A 21,526-nucleotide genomic window follows, 5' to 3' on the forward strand; every position below is an offset into this window, starting at 1 on the left:
AGTGTATATATGTCAATCCCAATCTCCCAATTCATCTCACCACCACCAACCCCACCACCACCTTCTGCTGTTGGCCCACAGTTGAATCTTTTCTCCTGTTGTGGCTGCCTCAAATCTAGTGCTGGGAAGTGTGGAGTGAGCAGGACTGGGACATTCTCTCAGCTTGGACTGGGGAGTGTGGTAATTCAGCAGCCACTAAGGCAGACCTCTCTCTTCCCTGTCTGGGAGAAAGCCAGCACCCATGCACTTCTGATGAGTGGAGTCTAGGCTTCTCCAGCCTTTGTATCTGTCCCAGCAGTTCTCTGAGCAGCCATGGGGTTTTGTCTCCTATGTGTAAGACCCCAGAACTGAGATGCCCAGTCTGTGGCTTGACCTGCTCACTCCCAAGGGCAAGTGTCCACCTTTGTGATCTCACTTTTCTCTTAATCTTCTCCCAGGAGCACAGCTCCTGACTCATTACTTTTCTTCCTGTCCTAGCTGATTATCTGTGTATCTTTCTCATAGTCTTGTTCTTATAGGAGTCCTTCTACTAGTTTCCAGTTAGCTTTCCATGAGAGTTTTTCCTCATGTAGAAGTATTTCTGACGTGTTTGCACTGGGAGGGTGAGCTCCCATTCTTTTACTCTGCAATCTTGATCTCCCCCTCCCTAAATTATGGTATTCAGCAGCACAGCAGCTACGTATACAGAGGTCTCTTTCCAGTAAGAATTTTTATTTTAGTTCTTAAAAAATAAGGTAGTGCAAATAGAGAAATGTTGATTATTCCATATTTTATATTAAAAAATAGAGCTGACAATTTACTTATGATAAGGTATTTTTTCATATACTTGGACATTTGAGATAATTCTGTGGTTTTTCTCTTCATATCTTTTGTCCAGTTTTAGTTAAATGATTAGTTATTTTTTCATGATTTTTAGTACTACCTTCTTATTCTTTGTTCTAATATTTTGTTGGTTGTATATGTTGCAATTTTTTTTTACTAACACATTGATTGAGATATATTCATATTACAGAGACTTAACTCATTTAAAGATTGCAATTCAATGACTTTCAGTATATTCACAAATATGTATAATTATCCTCACAGTCAATTTTAGAACATTCTGGTCCCCTTGCGTTCTGTATGAATTTTAGAATTGTCAAGTTTTATAAAGAAGCCATCTTGGATTCTGATAGGGAATGAATTGAAAAATAGATCCATTTGGGGAACACTGATATCTTAACAATATTAGGTCTTGTAATCCATTAATGTGGCATGTTTTTCCATTTATTGAAGATATTCTCTAATTTCTTTCAAAATGTTTTTTAGTTTTTAGAGTATAAGTTTACAGTTCTTTGTTAAGTTTATTCTTAGTATTTTAAATTATTTTTGGTGCTATTATAATTGTCATAAGCTCCTACATCAAGTTTTACAGTTATGTCCATTAAGACCATTAGATAATGCACCTTCCTGCATTCACTGGCCCATTAAAACTGTCCCTCCACCTTCTATGTATTTCTTGATCTCTCTATTCATCACATCAGCCCTTTAAAATCCCTGAATTCTCTTCATATTCCCTACCTCAATATTTGTCCTAGCTCTTAGGACATTATCTCCCTATGTACTTCAGTAAGAAAAAAAAAAAATCAAAAGGAAATTATTCAATTTTTTTCTATCCCCAAGATATATTTTTGTTGTTGTTGTTATTTATTTTTGGCTGTGTTGGGTCTTCATTTCTGTGCAAGGGCTTTCTCTAGTTGCGGGGAGTGGGGGCCACTCTTCATCGTGGTGCGCGGGCCTCTCACTGTCACAGCCTCTCTTGTTGCGGAGCACAAGCTCCAGACACGCAGGCTCAGTAGTCGTGGCTCACGGGCCCAGTTGCTCCACGGCATGTGGGACCTTCCCAGACCAGGGCTCAAACCCGTGTCCCCTGCATTGGCAGGCGGATTCTCAACCACTGCGCCACCAGGGAAGCCCCCCAAGATATATATTTTTTAAACATTTTAATATTTATTTATTTATTTATTTATTTATTTATTTATTTATTTAGGCTGCACTGGGTCTTAGTTGCAGCATGTGGGAACTTTAGTTACGGTATGTGGACCCCAATTCTGTTGTCTCATCTGATGTGTGGAAAAAGGATGAGTCATCCTTTCTGAGCCCTGCACAAATTTCATATTTGTGAGCAAAATAAAAAGTACCATTTTAATTCACCAACTTTTGGTAATTTGTTTATAGTAATATATTTTGTACCAGAAGTGAGATGATGCTGAAAGAAGACTAAAATACCTGTCATTGGCTATTGGATTGAATGGTGGACAGAAGCTATAAGAGCCTCTTAGAGGAAACTGTTGTTTAAACTTAAAAAAAAAATATCTTGAGAAAGTACTAAAGCCAACACAAAGGGACTGAAGGAATTTTTTAGTTAGAGTCTAAAGAAAAACAAGGAGAATATTATTTTAAGTGGGATGAAAGTGGACTCATCATGTAGTGATGAACTAAACTTTGTATTTGGTAACATGAAAAATAGGAACTACACTTAATAAACTGGATGATCATGCTGAAGGGGTTTTCAGGAAAAATATTAAGAGTGCCAACTGACTTCTTGCTACGTGTGAAAAATGCAAGTTGAGAGCGAATTTTAAAATAACCTATTAAGTATAAAGGAGTTGAGCTTTGCTAGATTCAAAATAAGTTTTCCACCTCTCCAAATGACAAAGAATTCTCAACTTAAAAAAGGGCCTCAAAACAGAAAACAAATGCATGGTTGAACTGGAATATAGAAACTGCTGTATAAACAAAGGCCTTCTAAAGAGTTTAATGTTATGTCTTGCAGATTTTCTCTATAGTTGAATTTCTATAAATCTTAATGACAGCTTTTTCTATAGCAGCTTCACAGGAAACCCAAGGTAAAGCATTTATTCTGAACAGATTTTTTATTGTGACCTTGACATAATAGAGTTAATCCCAATAACATTAGTGAAAAATTAACTAATATTTTAAGAGAACTGTTAGAGTGAAATTGTTCCCACATTGGACCAAAAAGAACAGTCACAGCATTAATGAAAAGAAATCTTTGGTTGGTTGCTAAGATGGCAGAGTAGGAATACCCTGAACTCACCTCCTTCCATGAGCACACCAAAGTTACAACTATTTACAGATCAAATATTGATGAGAAAGACCAGAAGACTAACAGAAAAGAACTCCTACAATGAAAGATATAAAGAAGGAGACACAACAAGATGGGTAGGAAGGGTGGAGATACAGTATAGACAGCATCTATACCTCCATATAGGTGACCCACAAATGGGAGAATAATTACAATTGTAGAGGTTCTCCCCAACAAGTTAGGGGTCCAAGACCCACATTGAACTCCCCAGACGAGGCTTTGAGACCAGTGGGGCTTGCTTTTGGAAGAACCAGAGGACTGTGGGAAATAGAGATGCCACTCTTAAAGGGCTCACATAGAATCTCACATTCTCTGGAATACAGGAAAGAGGCAGTAATTTGAAAGAAGCCTGGGTCAGACCCAGCTGCTGATCTTGGATATCCTCCCAAAGAGGCAGGAGGCAGCTGGAACTCACCCTGGGGACAAAGACACTGGTGGCAGCCTTTTTTGGGGAGCATGTTCTACCATGTGGATGGTGGTGCTGGCAAATGTCATTTTGTAATCCTCCCTCTAGTTTATTGGCAATGAAAACTGGCCATTCCCACCAGCCTGTTGGCACTGGTACTGGGATGCTTCATGCCAAGTAAGTATCTTGGTGGAGATACAGCCCTAACCACCAGCAGTCCTGCCTCCTTAATACTCCCTGAGCTCACAAGCACCATGGGACATGGACCTGTCCAGCAGATGGCTCAAGACATGGCCCCACACACCAGTGCACCAGAATTACTCCTGAGTGACTCAGGGCCATGTAGACAGAGAATCTGGGATATGGCTCCACCCCCCAGTGGACCAGCATTAGCCTGGGGAGCAGCATCATCCTACAGAGATCAGGCATCAGCTCCAGGAATAACTGGGCCCCACCCAAGAGTGGGCCAACATACAAACTCCAGGACTTCAGAGAGGTCTCCAGAGACCTCAGGACTGGCTCCACAGACCAGTGAGCTGACAGTAGCCCCAGGAACCCCTGGGCCTCAGCCCTGCCACAAGCAGCCTGACACCAGCTCTGGAATGACCAAGGCCTCAGCTCTACCCACCTGAGGCAACACCAGCTCTGAGACGCATTGGACCCCTCAGCCAGCTTCCCTGGGATCCAGCTCTACTCACCAGTGGACCAGCACAAGCTTTGGAATTCCCTGGACCCTGCAGCCAGCCATGTCTAGGATCTGCCCCACCCACCAGCAGGTTGACACTAGATCTAAGAGCCACGGCCAAACAGCCACCCAAAACAAAACCTGGCTCCATGCACAGGTGGGCCAGCATTGGTCCTGGGACGTCCTGGAGCACTAAAGCCAACTGCCTTGTGACCTAGCCTCACCTATCAGCCAACAAGCTCCATACAAGGCAGGGTATGGCAACTAAAAGGACCAGGGGCCAGCCACACCTTCAAGACTACCCACAATATCCAGTAGTATTTAGATGGACCCATGTAGCCCACATAGGGGAAACCCCTCTAGCAGATAGCTCTGGTGCCCAGAGAGCAGTACACTGTTGGGAGGCATAGGATGCCTCCTACAGAAGGCTGCTTGGCCAAGATTGGGAAACATATACAACCTACCAAATAAATAAAAATACAGATAATGAATTAGGCAAAATTAGGTGACCAATGTTTCAAAGGAACAAGATAAAACCCCATGAAGAACTAAGTGAGTTGGAGATAAGCAATCTACCTGATAAAGAATTTAAGGTAATGATTGTAAACATGCTCAAGGAACTATGGAGAAGAATAATGAACAGTGAGAACTTTAACAAAGAGTTAGGAAATATAAGAAAGAACCAAACAGAGCTGAAGAATACAATAATGGAAATTAAAATGAATACACTAGAAGGAATTAACAGTAGTCTAATACAGAGGAATGGATTATCGAGCTGGAAGACATAGTAGTGGAAATCACAAAAGCTGAATAGGAAAAAAAGAATAAAAAGAAATGAGGACAGTTTAAGAGATCTCAGAGACAACATTAAGCACGATAATACTCACATTACAGTGGTCTCAGAAGGAAAGGAGAGAGAAAGGGGCAAAGAACATATTTGAAGTGATAATGCCTAAAAATTTCCCTTATCTGGGAAAGGAAATAGACATCCAGGTCCAGGAAGCACAGAGAATCCCAAACAAGATCAACCCAAAGAGGGTGACACATAGACACATTGTAACTAAAATGACAAAAATTAAAGATGAAGAGAGAATATTAAAAATAACAAGGGAAAAGCAATGAGTCACATACAAGGGAACTCCTATAAGGCTATCAGATAACTTACAGCAGAAACTCTGCAGACCAGAAGGGAGTGACATGATATATTTAAAGTAATGGAAGCGAAAAACTTAAAACCAAGAATGCTCTACCCAGCGAGGCTTTTATTCAGACTTGAAGGAAATATCAAAAGGTTTAAAGAAAAGCAAAAGCTAAAGGAGTTTAACACCACTAAAACCAGCTTTCAAAGAAATATTAAAGGAATTTCTTTAAGTGAAAAAGAAAAGGATACAACTAGAAACATGAAAATTATAAAAGGAAAAAGCTCATTGATAAAGGCCAATATACAATAAAGGTAGTAAATCAACAACATATAAAACTAATAGGAAGGTTAAAAGACAAAAGTAGTAAAATCATCTATATCCACAATAAGTAATTGACAGATACACAAAACAAAAAAAAAATGTAAAATATGGTGTCAAAAAAATCGAACATGGGGGGAGGGGAGTGAAATTGCAGGGTTGTTTAAAATGCACTTAAACTTAGATCAGCAACTTTAAACAATCATGTATTTATATAGATTGCTGTATATAAACCTCTGGGTAAAATAAACCAAAATTTTATAATAGATACACACACATCCAGAACAGAAAGGAATCCAAACATAACATTAAAGAGAGTCATCAAATCACAAGGGAAGAGAACAAAAGAAGAAGAAGGGAACAAAAAAGTACTACAAAAACAGCCCCCAAACAATTAACAAAATGACAATGAGTACATACCAATCAATGATTATGTAAATGTAAGTGGAATAATTGCTCCAATCTAAAGACATACAGTGGCTAAATGAATACAAATACAAGATCCACATATATGCTGCCTTTGAGAGAGTCACTTCATATGTAAAGATACACACAAACTGAAAGTATCCCTTGCAATGGAAATGAAAAAAAAGCAGGGGTAGCAGTACTTATATAAGATAAAATCGACTTTAAAACAAAGACTGTAACAAGAAGAACATTCATAATAATCAAGGGATCAATCCAAGAAGAAGATATAACAATTGTAAATATACATGCACCTCAAATAGGACCACCTAAAAAACAAAAAAGAAAAAGAAAAAGAAAATTGAAACACATAAAGAGAGAAATTGACAGTAGCACAATAATGGTAGGAGACTTAACAATAAATTTACATCAATGGAAAGATCATCCAGAAAGAAAATCAAGAAGGAAACACTGGTCTTAATTGACACATTAGCCTAATTGGACTTAATATATATATTTATATATATAAAACATTTCATACAAAAGCAGCACAATGCACATTCTTTTCAATTTCACATGGAACATTCTCCAGGATAGATCACATACTAGGGCACAAAACAAGTCCCAGTAAATTTAAGAAAATCGAACTAATATTAACCATCTTTTCCCACCGCAAGGCTATGAGACTAGAAATCAACTACAAGAGAAAAACTGCAAAGAGCACAAACATGTAGAGGCTAAACAATATGCTACTAAACAACCAATGAGTCACTGAAGATATCAAAGAAGAAATTTTTTAAAATACCTGGAGACAAATGAAGATGAAACACCCAATGACCCAAAATCTATAGGATGCAGGAAAAACAGTTCTAAATGGGAATTGTATAGCAATACAAATCTACCTCAGGAAAAAAGGAAAAATCTAAAATAAACAACCTATCCTTACACCTAAAAGAACCAGAAAAAGAAGAACAAACAAAGCCCAAAGTTAGTAGAAGAAAATAAATCATACAGATCAGAGTAGAAATAAATGAAATAGAGAATAAAAATAGAATAGATCAATAAAATTAAGAGGTGGTTGTTTGAAAAGATAAATAAAATTGATAAACCTTTATTCAGACTCATCAAGAAAAAAAAGAGAGGGCCTAAATCAATAAAATAAGAAATGAAAAAGAAGTTACAACTTATACTACAAAAATACAAAGGATCATAAGAGATTACTACAGACAATTATATCCAATAAAATGGACAACCTAGAACATGTGGACACATTTCTAGAAATGTACAATCTCCCAAGACTGAACCAGGAAGAAATAGAAAATATGAGAAGATCAATTACCAGCAACAAAATTGAATAAGTAATAATAATTTTAAAAAACCCTCCCGGGCTTCCCTGGTGGCGCAGTGGTTGAGAATCTGCCTGCCAATGCAGGAGACACGGGTTCGAGCCCTGGTCTGGGAAGATCCCACATGCCACGGAGCAAATGGGCCCGTGAGCCACAATTACTGAGCCTGCGCATCTGGAGCCTGTGCTCCGCAACAAGAGAGGTCACGATAGTGGGGGGCCCGTGCACCGCGATGAAGAGTGGCCCCCGCTTGCCACAACTAGAGAAAGCCCTCACACAGAAACGAAGATCCAACACAGCCATTAATAAATAAATAAAGCACACCTAGTATAGTGTAATTTAAAAAAAAAAAAAAACCCTCCCAACAAACAAAATTCCAAGACCAGATGGCTTCACAGGAAATTCTACCAAACATTTAGAGAAGAGTTAACATCTATTCTTTTTAAACTATTCCAAAAATTTTCAAAGGAAGGAACATTTCCAAATGTACCAAACATAATCCTGAAACCAAAATCAGACAAAGATAACCCACCCCCCACAAAGAATTACAAGCTAATATCACTGATGAACATGGAAGCAAACATTATTAATAAAATATTAGCAATCTGAATACAACAATGCATTAAAAGGATCATACACCATGATCAAATGGGATCCTGGGGATGCAAGGATTGTTCAGTATCTGCAAATCAATCAATGCAATACACCATATTAACAAATTGAATAAATATCATATCATCTCAATAGATGCAGAAAAAGCTTTTGGCAAAATTCAACATCAATTTTTTATAAAAACTCTCCACAATGTGGCTACAGAGGGAACATACCTCAACAACATAAAGGCCTAATATGATAAGCCCAGACTAACATAATATTCAAAGGTAAAAATTTTGAAAGCATTTTATCTAAGATCAGGAAAAAACAGACTTTGGAAACCAAATCACAGGTGAGCTAAATATTGGAGTAAGAAAATAAGAACTTAAATTTCTGGTTATACATAATTTCAAGAAAATGGAGAAATGGATAGGAAAATAAAATAAAATAAAACAAAGGAAAATTTTACCAGAGAATGAAATTCTATGAGAAAGAATTTAATGGATATTCTAAAAATGTAAACATTACAAGAAACTTAGTTCTTTGGATGTTTTAAAGGAAATATGTAAATTTCCAGAAAGCATTTTGTACAGATTTGAGATAATCAGTTGTGTTTATGTTTATTAGGACTTAATGTAAAACAATATGAATATCATGTCTTTCTAACTTGAAATTCTAGATACTAAATCAATATTCTTCATAATTATTTATAAGTATAATGTACATTACCTCAAAACAGTTTAAACTACTTACACAGTTAAACCCACTTCATTTTGTCCACGTAATATGGGATATGATTACTTGTCATCAAATACGTCACTGTAACAACATATAAGCATCCTGAGCTATGATGTACATGAATCTAGGGAAGTGATGAGTGTTGTAGAATAAAGAAAGGAATGGGATAAGCAGGTCTTATTTGCTTTCCAATTCTATCTGTTATACATTTTTTGAAAAATAGTGTCATAGCAAGATGTTAAGATTTGATAAACTGATTTTAAGTTTATATATGATTTTTATTAAAATAAAAAATTTATATTAAAATAAAATTCTATATAATTTTAAATTATTAAAGTGATAAGTTTTTTCAAGAGGGCATGATTGTGATGATGGCATTGATGATGTCAATAATAGTAAGAAAATTGAACAGTGACCTATAGAGATGAATTATAATTTTATAAATTTTATAAATTTAAATTTTAGAATTTTATTATTGCTTGTTTTACTTGAAAGAAGACCACATAATCATAAAACTTGATTTAATTGTAATTATTTTAAACTATAGTCTCAGAAGCCACATGAATAGGATTATAAATTATAAAATTGAGCTATTTCATTAGCTTGAAAAATAGCAATGTTAATGCAACAATGAAGAAGGAAAAATGGTGAAAATTAGTAAGAAAAAAATTTTAAAAATAAATTCTTATCTAATCCATTAAAAATTTCCTGAATTCACCTCATTGTTTCTATTCACATAAGGCTATTTATAATTTTAAATTTAGAAGTGTATAAATTATATGTAATAAAATATAAAAATTATATATGAGTACAAGTAGGAGATTGGAGAAGAGTTATATAGGAATATTTCATGGAATAAGTAATATTTGATATTTTCAACAGTGGAGATTCAGTCAAGGCTGTTAAGAATGACTAGATGAATGAAAGAAAACACAGAAATAATGATTTTAAACATAAGAAACATCAACCAAGGTGTTAGTTATAGGTTGACAATCAGTTTTGGACTATGTGACCCAATACACTGAAGCTGCTCCAGAGGATGGAGATTATTTATCTTTGCACAAATGTTATTGTCAAAACCCATGTAATTTCCCCAAAAGCTAAAGACAATAACACATTAAGGTTGTAGTCAATTGAAGTCAACACTATGGAACTAAGAACAACTTCATCTCAACAGACAAATGTCAATATGCCTGTGTCCTGATACCATCCTGCTCCTTTATACTGTTACATTTCCAGTATGACAATCCAGTTACCATGACTACTTTTAATATTGAGGATGGTATATTTCTGACAGTGACATTGTAGAATATGGAATTTCCTCAATTGTAACACCTTCCCATGCACTTCCTCAGAGCCCCCACCACTTCTTTGTTCCTCAGGCTGTAGATGAGTGGGTTGAGCATGGGGGTCACTATGGTGCCTAGAACAGCTCCAATCTGGTCTTGCTCAGGTGTGTGGGATGAGGTGGGTGTCATGTAGATGAAGATGGCCTGACCAAAGTAAAGACTCACCACTGTCAGGTGGGAGGAGCAGGTGGCCAGGGCTTTGTTCCTTCCCTTGCTAGAGTTCATCCTGAGAACAGTGAGGAAGATGAGAGTGTAGGAGGTCAGGATGAAGATAAATGGGACCAGGAGAAATACAATGGTTGACACAAATTTCACCATCTCATAGGCTGATATGTCAATACAGGACATTCTCAGGATAGCAGGCATCTCACAAAAGTAATGATTAATCTCCCTGGAACCACAGATAGGGAAATTCATTGGATAGATGGTGTGCACAAGGGCTGCAAGGACTCCCCCAATCCAAGCTGCAGCAGCCATCTGGAGACAGACCTTGGGGTTCATGAGGACTGTGTATCGCAGGGGGTTACATACAGCCACATAACGGTCATAAGCCATGAGAGTCAGCAAGATGCACTCAGCAAGGCCAAGGGTGAGGAAAAAGAAGAGCTGCGTAACACATGCAAAATAGGAAATGTTCTTCTTCCCAGTGAAATAATTGGTGACCATTTTGGGGACTGTGCTGGAGATGTAAGCCAGGTCAATGAGGGAGAGCTGACTGAGCAGGAAGTACATAGGGGTGTGGAGATGGGAGTCCAGCCAGATGAGTAGGATTAATATGGAGTTTCCAGCAAAGGCAACAGTGTAGATAAGGAGGACAATGAGAATGAGGAGGTAGGGATGTCTGAACCAGGGAAAGAGCCCCAGGAGGATAAAGTCAGTTGAGGTTTCGTTCTTCTGTTCCATGTTTTCATTCAAATGCTTTGTTCAAACTGAAAACTTGCAGAAGCAAAATAATATAAGAGGATGTGGTGCTTTGCTAAAATAATTTAATCTCTTGGTCAGGACCTTCTTCTCCATACACGTATGGCCAGGACTCTAAAACAGTACATTCTCATAAAAGAGAAATTGAAAAAAATATTTCATCAAATTAAATCACCTCTACCTAGAAATTAGAAATGTCATACCTGAAAGTTGGTTTCCTTTGGGTAAATGAATATTTATTCCCTTTGACTTATGATAATCACTGACTTAAGCATTATTTCACCCATGTTTGAATTTCTTAATGTACTTCAGGATGCTGACATTCTTATTTCTTGCATATTGTTTTTCTAAGTTTCTTATTCTATCTACCTCCACCCCAGAGGATCTCTTGAACTTCTCTTGGGGTCTTCTCAGAGCTTTAATCAAGAAATTTTAATTGTCAGCTGAATGAGAAAAACTGTTCACTCTATTTTATGTACTAATCTCTGTAATTCTGATTTTATTCAGTTTTCTCTTTTTATTCCTACTTCTTAGTTTTCAACTGCATATTTGTACTTGAATAATTTCCTTATTCAATTAACAACTTAAAGACAGCAGTAATACCCTTTTGTCTGTTAATCTTTCAGTTATTGTTCATTGACCATAGAATAAAAACTCCTTCAAAATAATTTTAACATGCTGACTAAAGTCCTGCAAATGAATTTTAAAATCCTGTGTTTGTAAGAGTGGTGTTTTTCAGCTGATGACAGATGAATACATATATGCTCATTTATCTGATGAAAAATATCTCATAAATATTCCCTATGCCTTCTTTTATTTAAAGTAAAGAAAAAGAAACATTGTACAATGTCTGACTCTCAATGGAAAGAGAGCAAAGTTCTCAGTGTCACACTTCCAAGGAAGGGTCGCTATAAGCTGTGGCAGAACTTAGCCTTGGGGAATTATGTTTCCTTAAGTTACCAGAGACCCTGGGAACCTCTGGGTTCCTGGATTGCTTTTCTGGGGTGCCTTTCTTCAAGATTTTTCTCTGTCTTCCTACCTTTTTTGACATAAATACTTCCCCTAACATGGATATTCATTCTCTGTGGTGTGAAATGATGGGAGAATATCTTTGAAAATTATGTTTTATGGTCTCCAACTATCACATGTAAAATATGATATTTTGTCTACATATTTAACACACAGGGATTATTACTACAAGGAATTGTAGGCTGAGAATGGGAAATAGACATAAACACTGCAAAATTAATTTGCTCTAGGAATGATAAAGGATTGAACGCTGTGCCTGGTATCTAACTGATGACTGGTTTTTGAAATCTCTGTGCTTATAGACAAACCCCTTTCAAATGTGAATTAATCATTTCACAGATTAGCAAATTAGGCCAATAGATGTTATATATTGTATCTTGAAAATATTATGTTTTATATCTATCACATAATATTATATTTTCTTGGATTTAGGAATATACAGTAAAAGTGATTCCTGTGATGTCTTTAGTAAGATCTTGGTTCTAGCAATATCTTTGCAAGCCTGGAAATCAATGAATAGCTCTAGGATTCAGTTATTTCATATATAAATGAGATATTGACCTACTTGATTTATAAGCATTGTTCTTACCTTCTTAAAAATTACATTAGTCAGTAAGTATTGATAAAACCATTGGACACATATATTATTATATTGAAATAAAGATTCAACAACAAACTATGCATTAGCCAAATACAGACTCAGTCTTGACTAAATAATGCACAAGGAGTATGTTATAAAAATTCTTGCAAAATATGTTTTTGTCAAAATATGTATGTTTTTGCCTTCAAATGGTCAATATGAATGATGACAATTTACTCAAGAAATGCAAAAAAAGAAGGTTTAATTCTGATATTTTAGCTAAAAATAGTGGCATTCTTTTAGTTTCTTCTTGGGAAAGTCAAATTTCCTGCCAAATACTCAAGAGACCTAACTTTCTCCACTGTATAAAATCTGAAACTGAGTGATTAACAATCAAAGAAGCACTCTTAAAAACATTTTTTTGTAAATGGTGAAAGATAGACCCTATCAGAAGAGTGTGTACAGATTGCTCCCATCCATAACTCACCCTATTCTTTTAAATGTCTTTAAACTCTTCTTCTGGAAAACAGTGTCCAAAAAAGGGGGCATGGTCTTTGTCATGCAAGATCCAAGTAGTGCTCCTCCCAGCCTAGGGGGCAGTAATTCCTAAAGATGTGCTGTTGAATGACACGATTGTCTCCTCCAATGAGAGTGTAGTGGAGGAAATACTAACAATAGTGACAATTATAGCAATAGTAGTTAATGCTTACAGAGAACTTACTAAACATCAGAGTGTTTTACATGCATTAACTCATTGATTGTTCATATAGAACATATATGCAATCTTGAGGAACTGAGGCAAAGAAGAATGAGAGAAGAATGAAACAATATACTCTCAGTGTGTACCCTGTAAGGCAATGGCTGAAGAGCATGGGGACACAGGCAGTTTCCTACAGAGCCTCCCTCCATTAAGACATTATTCTACCTCTCTAGTCATTTATATATTAACCTCTAATTATAAAAGAAATGCATTCCACATACCATGACTCACTGTGAGAGGCTTCCTTTTCATATGGTCCAAACTTACCTGCTCTTGCTTTTCAAAGGTTTCTACCCTGAACATTTGGTGTGGAGACTGGATGAACAACCAGATTTAATTTCTTGTATGGAAGGCAATCGTTTTATCAATAGGCAAAAACATTCTCACTTCCCTGGCTCTAACCTCCTACTTACTGCTGCCTGGTGACCTTCTGGTAGCTGCTGCCATCCCCTTGTGCAATATGACTCTTTTGCCTTAGATTAGTAAATTCTTGTCTTGAGAAACCTGATTTCTGACATTTCAAGGTCCTTGAAAATGAATTAATTACATTTCTGCTCCACACCTTGCTTAGGTCTGAGATCAGCATGTGAGGATTCAGTATTGTAATATGAATTAAATCAAGACCTTACATAGCTTCTGGTACCACAGAACTGAGGAAACCTTTAAGGGTGTCTCATGGGAGTCTGTCCCCAGACTTCAATTAATTATAGATCTAGAATACATGTAGGGCTCTTAGAAAACTCCTATAAAATATAGAAACTCTTCAGTATTCTGTACTTTTTGTTTGCAAAATCACATAGTTGAGTTTTGATTGTCTCTATGGAAATGGAGACGTTAAAGAAATTACACGTTGAAAATGTGATAGCAAACTATTTTGGATGACTGGAAGAATGGAGAGTAAAAAACAATTTTTTAGAAAATTATATTTAAAAAAACATGAACCTGGAAGCAAAATCCTCGGTGAGAAAGACAGTAAGTGTCGAACATCTTATGGTTTTACTGATTACAGTTTTATTCTAAATTACTGTGGGTTGGATTATTAGTATATCTTATTACAATCTATTTATGCACTAGAAAGCTGAAGAAAGAAAATTGGGTAGTATCAACTCTGTTGTTTCAGTAAGGAAATAAGCAATCTCATTTATAAGCAGAAAATTCAATGAGTCAAATCATTTGTGTGTTCTAGAAACAATTATTTGGTTATTACTTTAATTGTGACTAACTATTTGAGTTTCTGGATGGAAAAAGCTCTCTCTGAGAACCATTTTGTCAAAGCACTAGTTGCTCACCATCTAGGAATACTGTGTGAGAGGACTGAGTTAGCCCTGGGATACAACATGGCTTGGTTCTACATCAGATTTTTGTTTTTAATCACCCTTCCTCTTATTTTTTTTAAATATTTTATTTTATCTATTTATTTATTTATTTTTATTTTGGCTGCATCAGGTCTTAGTTGCAGCACACTGGACCTTCGTTGTTGCATGTGGGATCTTTCATTGCTGCGCAAAGGCTCTTTGTTGTAGCACACAGATTTCTCTCTAGTTGTGGCATGCAGGCTCCAGAGCACATGGGCTCTGTAGTTTGTAGCACACAGGCTCTCTAGTTGAGGCGCACAAGCTAGTAGTTGCAGTGCGTGGGTTTAGTTGCCCCACAGCATATGGGATCTTAGTTCCCTGACCAGGGAATGAACCCTCATCTCCTGCATTGGAAGGAGGATACTTTACCAATGGACCATGTGGAACAACTCCTACAGAACATCTACTGAAGAATGGCAGAAAACCTCAGACTTCCCAAAAGGCAAGAAACTCCCCAAGTACCTGGGTAGGGCAAAAGAAAAAAGAAAAAAACAGAGACAAAAGAACAGGGATGGGACCTGCATCTCTGGGAGGGACGTGTGAAGGAGAAAACGTTTCCACATACTAGGAAGCCCTTCACTGGCAGAGTTGTGGGGTGGATGGAGGGGAAGCTTCAGAGCCACTGAGGAGAGCACAGCAACAGGGGTGCAGAGGGCAAAGTGGAGAGATTCCCGCACAGAGGATTGGTGCCGATCAGCACTCACCAGCCTGAGAGGCTTGTCTGCTCACCCACCGCGGTGGGTGGGGACTGGAAGATGAGGCTCAGGCTTCGGAGGTCAGATCCCAGGGAGATGACTGGGGTTGGCTACATGAACACAGCCTGAAGGGGGCTAGTGCAGCACAGCTAACTGGGAGGAAGTCCAGAAAAAACTCTGGAACTGCCTAAGAGTCAAGAGACCATTGGTTTGGGGGGCAGGAGGAGAGGAGATTCAGAGCACTGCCTAAACGAGCTTCAGAGATGGGGGAGAGCCATGGCTAAGTGACCTGGAAGATAAAATAGTGGAAATAACTACTGCAGAGCAGAATAAAGAAAAAACAATGAAAAGAACTGAGGACAGTCTCAGACACCTCTGGGACAACATTAAACACACCAACATTCGAATTATAGGGGTCCCAGAAGAAGAAGAGAAAAAGAAAGGGACTGAGAAAATATTTGAAGAGATTATAGTTGAAAACTTCCCTAATATGGGAAAGGAAATAGTTAATCAAGTACAGGAAGCACAGAGAGTCCCATACAGGATAAATCCAAGGAGAAACACGCCAAAACACATATTAACCAAACTATCAAAAATTAAATACAAAGAAAACATATTAAAAGCAGCAAGGGAAAAACAACAAATAACACACAAGGGAATCCCCATAAGGTTAACAGCTGATCTTTCAGCAGAAACTCTGTAAGCCAGAAGGGAGTGGCAGGACATATTTAAAGTGATGAAGGAGAAAAACCTACAACCAAGATTACTCTACCCAGCAAGGATCTCATTCAGATTTGATGGAGAAATTAAAACCTTTACAGACAAGCAAAAGCTGAGAGAGTTCAGCACCACCAAACCAGCTTTACAACAAATGCTAAAGGAAATTCTGTACGCAGGAAACACAAGAGAAGGAAAAGACCTACAATAACAAACCCAAAACAATTAAGAAAATGGGAATAGGAACATACATATCGATAATTATCTTAAATGTAAATGGAATAAATTCTCCCACCAAAAGACAGAGACTCGCTGAATGGATAAAAAGACAAGACCCGTATATATGCTGTCTACAAGAGACCCAATTCAGACCTAGAGCCACATACAGACTGAAAGGGGATGGTAAAAGATATTCCATGCAAATGGAAATCAAAAGAAAGCTGGAGTAGCAATTCTCATATCAGACAAAATAGACTTTAAAATAAAGAGTATTACAAGACAAAGAAGGACACTACATAATGATCAAGGGATCAATCCAAGAAGAAGGTATAACAATTGTAAATATTTATGCACCCAACATAGGAGCACCTCAATACATAAGGTAAATACTAACAGCCATAAAAGGGGAAATCGACAGTAACACAATCATAGTAGGGGACTTTAACACCCCACTTTCACCAATGGACAGATCATCCAAAATGAAAATAAATAAGGAAACACAAGCTTTAAATGATACATTAAACAAGATGGACTTAATTGGTATTTATAGGACATTCCACCCAAAAACAACAGAATACACATTTTTCTCAAGTGCTCATGGAACATTCTCCAGGATAGATCATATCTTGGGTCACAAATCAAGCCTTTGTAAATTTAAGAAAACTGAAATAGTATCAAGTATCTTTTCTGACCACAACACTATGAGACTAGATATCAATTACAGGAAAAGATCTGTAAAAAATACAAACACATGGAGGCTAAACAATACACTACTTAATAACCAAGTGATCACTGAAGAAATCAAAGGGGAAATCAAAGGGGAAATCAAAAAATACCTAGAAACAAATGACAATGGAGACACGAAGACCCAAAACCTATGGGATGCAGCAAAAGTGTTCTAAACAGGAAACATCTCAAATAAACAACCTAACCTTGCAACTAAAGGAATTAGAGAAAGAAGAACAAAAAAACCCCAAAGCTAGCAGAAGGAAAGAAATCATAAAGATCAGATCAGAAATAAATGAAAAAGAAGTGAAGGAAACGAGAGCAAAGATCAATGAAACTAAAAGCTGGTTCTTTGAGAAGATAAACAAAATTGATAAACCATTAGCCAGACTCATCAAGAAAAAAAGGGAGAAAACGCAAATCAATAGAATTAGAAATGAAAAAGGAGAAGTAACAACTGACACTGCAGAAATACAAACGATCATGAGAGATTACTACAAGCAACTCTATGCCAATAAAATGGACAACCTGGAAGAAATGGACAAATCCTTAGAAATGCACAACCTTCCGAGACTGAACCAGGAAGAAATAGAAAATAGAACAGACCAATCACAAGCACTGAAATTGAAACTGTGATTAAAAATCTTCCAACAAACAAAAGCCCAGGACCAGATGGCTTCACAGGCTAATTCTATCAAACATTTAGAGAAGAGCTAACACCTATCTTTCTCAAACTCTTCCAAAATATTGCAGAGGGAGGAACACTCCTCAACTCATTGTACGAGGCTACCATCACCCTGATACCAAAACCAGACAAAGATGTCACAAAGAAAGAAAACTACAGGCCAATATCACTGATGAACATAGATGCAAAAATCCTCAACAAAATACTAGCAAACAGAATCCAACAGCACATTTAAAGGATCACACACCATGATCAAGTGGGGTTTATTCCAGGAATGCAAGGATTCTTCAATATATGCAAATCAATCAACGTGATACACCATATTAACAAATTGAAGGAGAAAAACCATATGATCATCTCAATAGATGCAGAGAAAACTTTCAACAAAATTCAACACCTATTTATGATAAAAGCCCACAGAAAGTAGGCATAGAAGGAACTTTCCTCAACATAATAAAGGCCATATATGACAAACCCACAGCCAACATCATCCTCAATGGTGAAAAACTGAAACCATTTCCACTAAGATCAGGAACAAGACAAGGTTGCCCACTCTCACCACTATTATTCAACATAGTTTTGGAAGTTTTAGCCACAGCAATCAGAGAAGAAAAAGAAATAAAAGGAATCCAAAGTGGAAAAGAAGTAAAGCTGTCACTATTTGCAGATGACATGATACTATACATAGAGAATCCTAAAGATGCTACCAGAAAACTACTAGAGCTAATCAATGAATTTGGTAAAGTAGCAGGATACAAAACTAATGCACAGAAATCTGTTGTATTCCTATATTACTAATGATGAAAAATCTGAAAGTGAAATTAAGAAAACACTCCCGTTTACCATTGCAACAAAAAGAATAAAATATCTAGGAATAAACCTACTTAAGCAGACAAAAGACCTGTATGCAGAAAATTATAGGACACTGATGAAAGAAATTAAAGATGATACAAATAGATTGAGAGATATACCATGTTCTTGGATTGGAAGAATCAACATTGTGAAAATGACTCTACTACCCAAAGCAATCTACAGATTCAATGCAATCCCTATCAAACAACCACTGGCATTTTTCACAGAACTAAAACAAAAAAATTTCACAATTTGTGTGGAAACACAAAAGACCCCGAATAGCCAAAGCAATCTTGAGAACGAAAAGTGGAGCTGGAGAAATCAGGCTCCTGGATATACATATATATGTGTATTCATATATATTTCTCAGTTAAGTAACAAAGATTTCCAAACAAAACACTCAATAAATAATGGATATTTTAAATGGAATCCTTGAATTTTTCTTGTTTTGGAAACTTTCAGGAGAGGGCTGATAGATGTGGTAGTACTGATTTGCAATTTTATATAATTAAACATTTTGTTTCCCTAAGCTGAGGAGGGGGAAAGAACAGAAATTGCTTGTGCCCACTTAATGTTTCTGGACTTTATCTACATTATTTCTTCCATGCAGAGGTGTAGCCCTCTGCCTTGGACATCAAAATTTAAAAAGATGTCCATCCTGTGACAAGGATGGAAGCAATGTGTGGACATTCTTATATGCGGTACTTGCTTATTTCATTGTGTAAGAAAACATGGATTGAGCATTTCAAAATTAAGTAGTTTCTGTATTTAGAAACCATGTTCATAGAAATTGAATGTTATTTATTAAATAACTTTAAATGTTATTCTTATAATATTAAAATTATTAACTAAATAATATTAAATGAATGTCATGTATTAATACTTAGTTAATAATATAATATAAATAATACGCACTGAATAAATGTTATTTATTTAATAATACTAATATATTTAATATTTTCCTGTTACACTGAGATATAATTGACCTATAACATTGTATAGTTTTAGATGTATAACATGATGTTTTGATATATGTATATATTTCAAAAAGGTTAACACAATAAGTTTAGGTGTATGCATAACCACACATAGGTACAATATTTTCTTGTGATGAGATCTTTTAAGATCTACTCTCTCAGCAACTTTCAAATATACAATATAGCATTGTTAACTGTAATCACCATGCTGTTCATTACATCCCCAGGACGTATTTATTTCATAACTTCAAGTTTGTACATTTTGCCCACCTTCACCCTTTTAACTTATGAATTTTTATAAATTTTTGATAACTTATAATGTTTGAAATATCATTTTACAGTTTCATATAAATACAGAAATTAAATGGATTTCTCTCTCTAACATTATATATATACACATAATGTGATTGTATTATAAAAGATAATTTTTACAAATTTGTACAATTTTAGTGGGAGAATAAAATTAGCCTTTAATCATCTTTGACTTTCTATAAGTGGCTTTGGTGATTATAACTGGCAACATAGAGGGATAGATACAGTTTTAGGTGTATGTATTTATAAAACAAATATCTGTGACAACTTTACTATTATCAGGATTTTGGAAATATCCATTTCTTTCCACACTTGAAGAGATAAAAACTTTAATATTTTTTCTACAGATTTGAATAACAGATATCCTCTAAATATTTAACACGGAAATAGACAACAACACAGACTTCAAGCATTTTCCTTATTATTTTTTACGGAGAAAATGACTTCTGAGCATATTTTTCATTGCCTCTAAAACATCTTTATTTCTAATGCTGTAGATTATTGGGTTAAAAATGAGTGTGAGGATGGTATAGAATATTGCCAGCAACTTATCCTGACCTGGAGTGTGGTATGTTTTAGGTCTCATATATGTGAAAATAAATGGCCCATAGTACATTATGACCACAATCATGTGGAAGAAGCAGGTGGAAAATGACTTCTTCCATGCCTCTGATGATTTCATTTGGAGGACAGTAAGGAGAATTTGGATATAAGAGGCAAAGATTAGGGAGAAAGGGACAAGTAGGAAAATGATGCCACTTACATAAACTCCTCATTCATAGTGTGTTGTGTCCACACAGGACGACACCAACAGGGCAGGGACTTCACAGAAAAAATGATCAATGGCTCTTGAGCCACAGAAAGGAAAGTGGAGCGTGTAAGCTGTGTGAACTATGGAGTTGACTGTCCCAATAAGCCATGATCCTCCAGCCATGAGAATGCTGCCATAGTCGTTCATAAGAATGGGATAGAGCAGTGGGTGACAGATGGCCACATAGCGATCATAGGACATTGCTACCAGGAGAAGGCACTCACCACCCAAGAGGGTGAGGGATAGAAATATTTGGAAGCCACAACCTGCAAGTGAAATAGTCCTGCTACCTGACAGAAAGTCAGTGATCATTTTGGGGACAATATTGCTATTATGCAAGATATCCATAAAAGAAAGATGGCTGTGCAGGAAATACATCGGAGTATGGAGTCGTGATTCCCTGCGGATGAGAATCATGACTGTATTTTCTGTTACAGTCATAATAAAAATGATGAATATAAAGGAGAAGAAAACCAGACTTGTTTTGGTAGAAGAGAAGAGTCCCAATAGAATGAAGTCACTGCTGAAAGTGTGATTCTCATATCCCATCATGAATTCCTTCCTTTACCTAAAACAAATATAAATAAATAAGAGGTAAAGTGAAAAGGAAGAAAAATTAGCATAAATTTCAAACTCCTTTACATTTAGCTCTATAATAAAATAAGCATATTTCTTTTTTACTATATTTTGCAAGTAAAGCCAATGGACTCTCGGCCAGCTTTTGAATCGGGCATGTTTTACAAGATGGGCCTTTAT

At 36.4% G+C, this 21,526-nt stretch overlaps 2 protein-coding genes across 2 annotated transcripts; both read right to left on the reverse strand.

The window, feature by feature from the left end:
- Positions 1-10,104: 10,104 nt before the first annotated feature.
- Positions 10,105-11,034, reverse strand: LOC103014882 (olfactory receptor 2T27-like). Its single transcript, XM_028163416.2, has one exon. It carries the CDS (start codon positions 11,032-11,034, stop codon positions 10,105-10,107), a length of 930 nt encoding a protein of 309 aa, XP_028019217.2.
- A 9,346-nt stretch (positions 11,035-20,380) lies between these two features.
- LOC103005126 (olfactory receptor 2AJ1-like) lies at positions 20,381-21,322 on the reverse strand. Its single transcript, XM_028163410.2, is given in 1 exon segment — positions 20,381-21,322. A coding segment is annotated over 1 exon segment (942 nt).
- Between the last annotated feature and the right edge of the window lie 204 nt (positions 21,323-21,526).

Source organism: Balaenoptera acutorostrata, chromosome 2 (assembly GCF_949987535.1).
Source record: "Balaenoptera acutorostrata chromosome 2, mBalAcu1.1, whole genome shotgun sequence".
NCBI lineage: Eukaryota > Metazoa > Chordata > Mammalia > Artiodactyla > Balaenopteridae > Balaenoptera > Balaenoptera acutorostrata.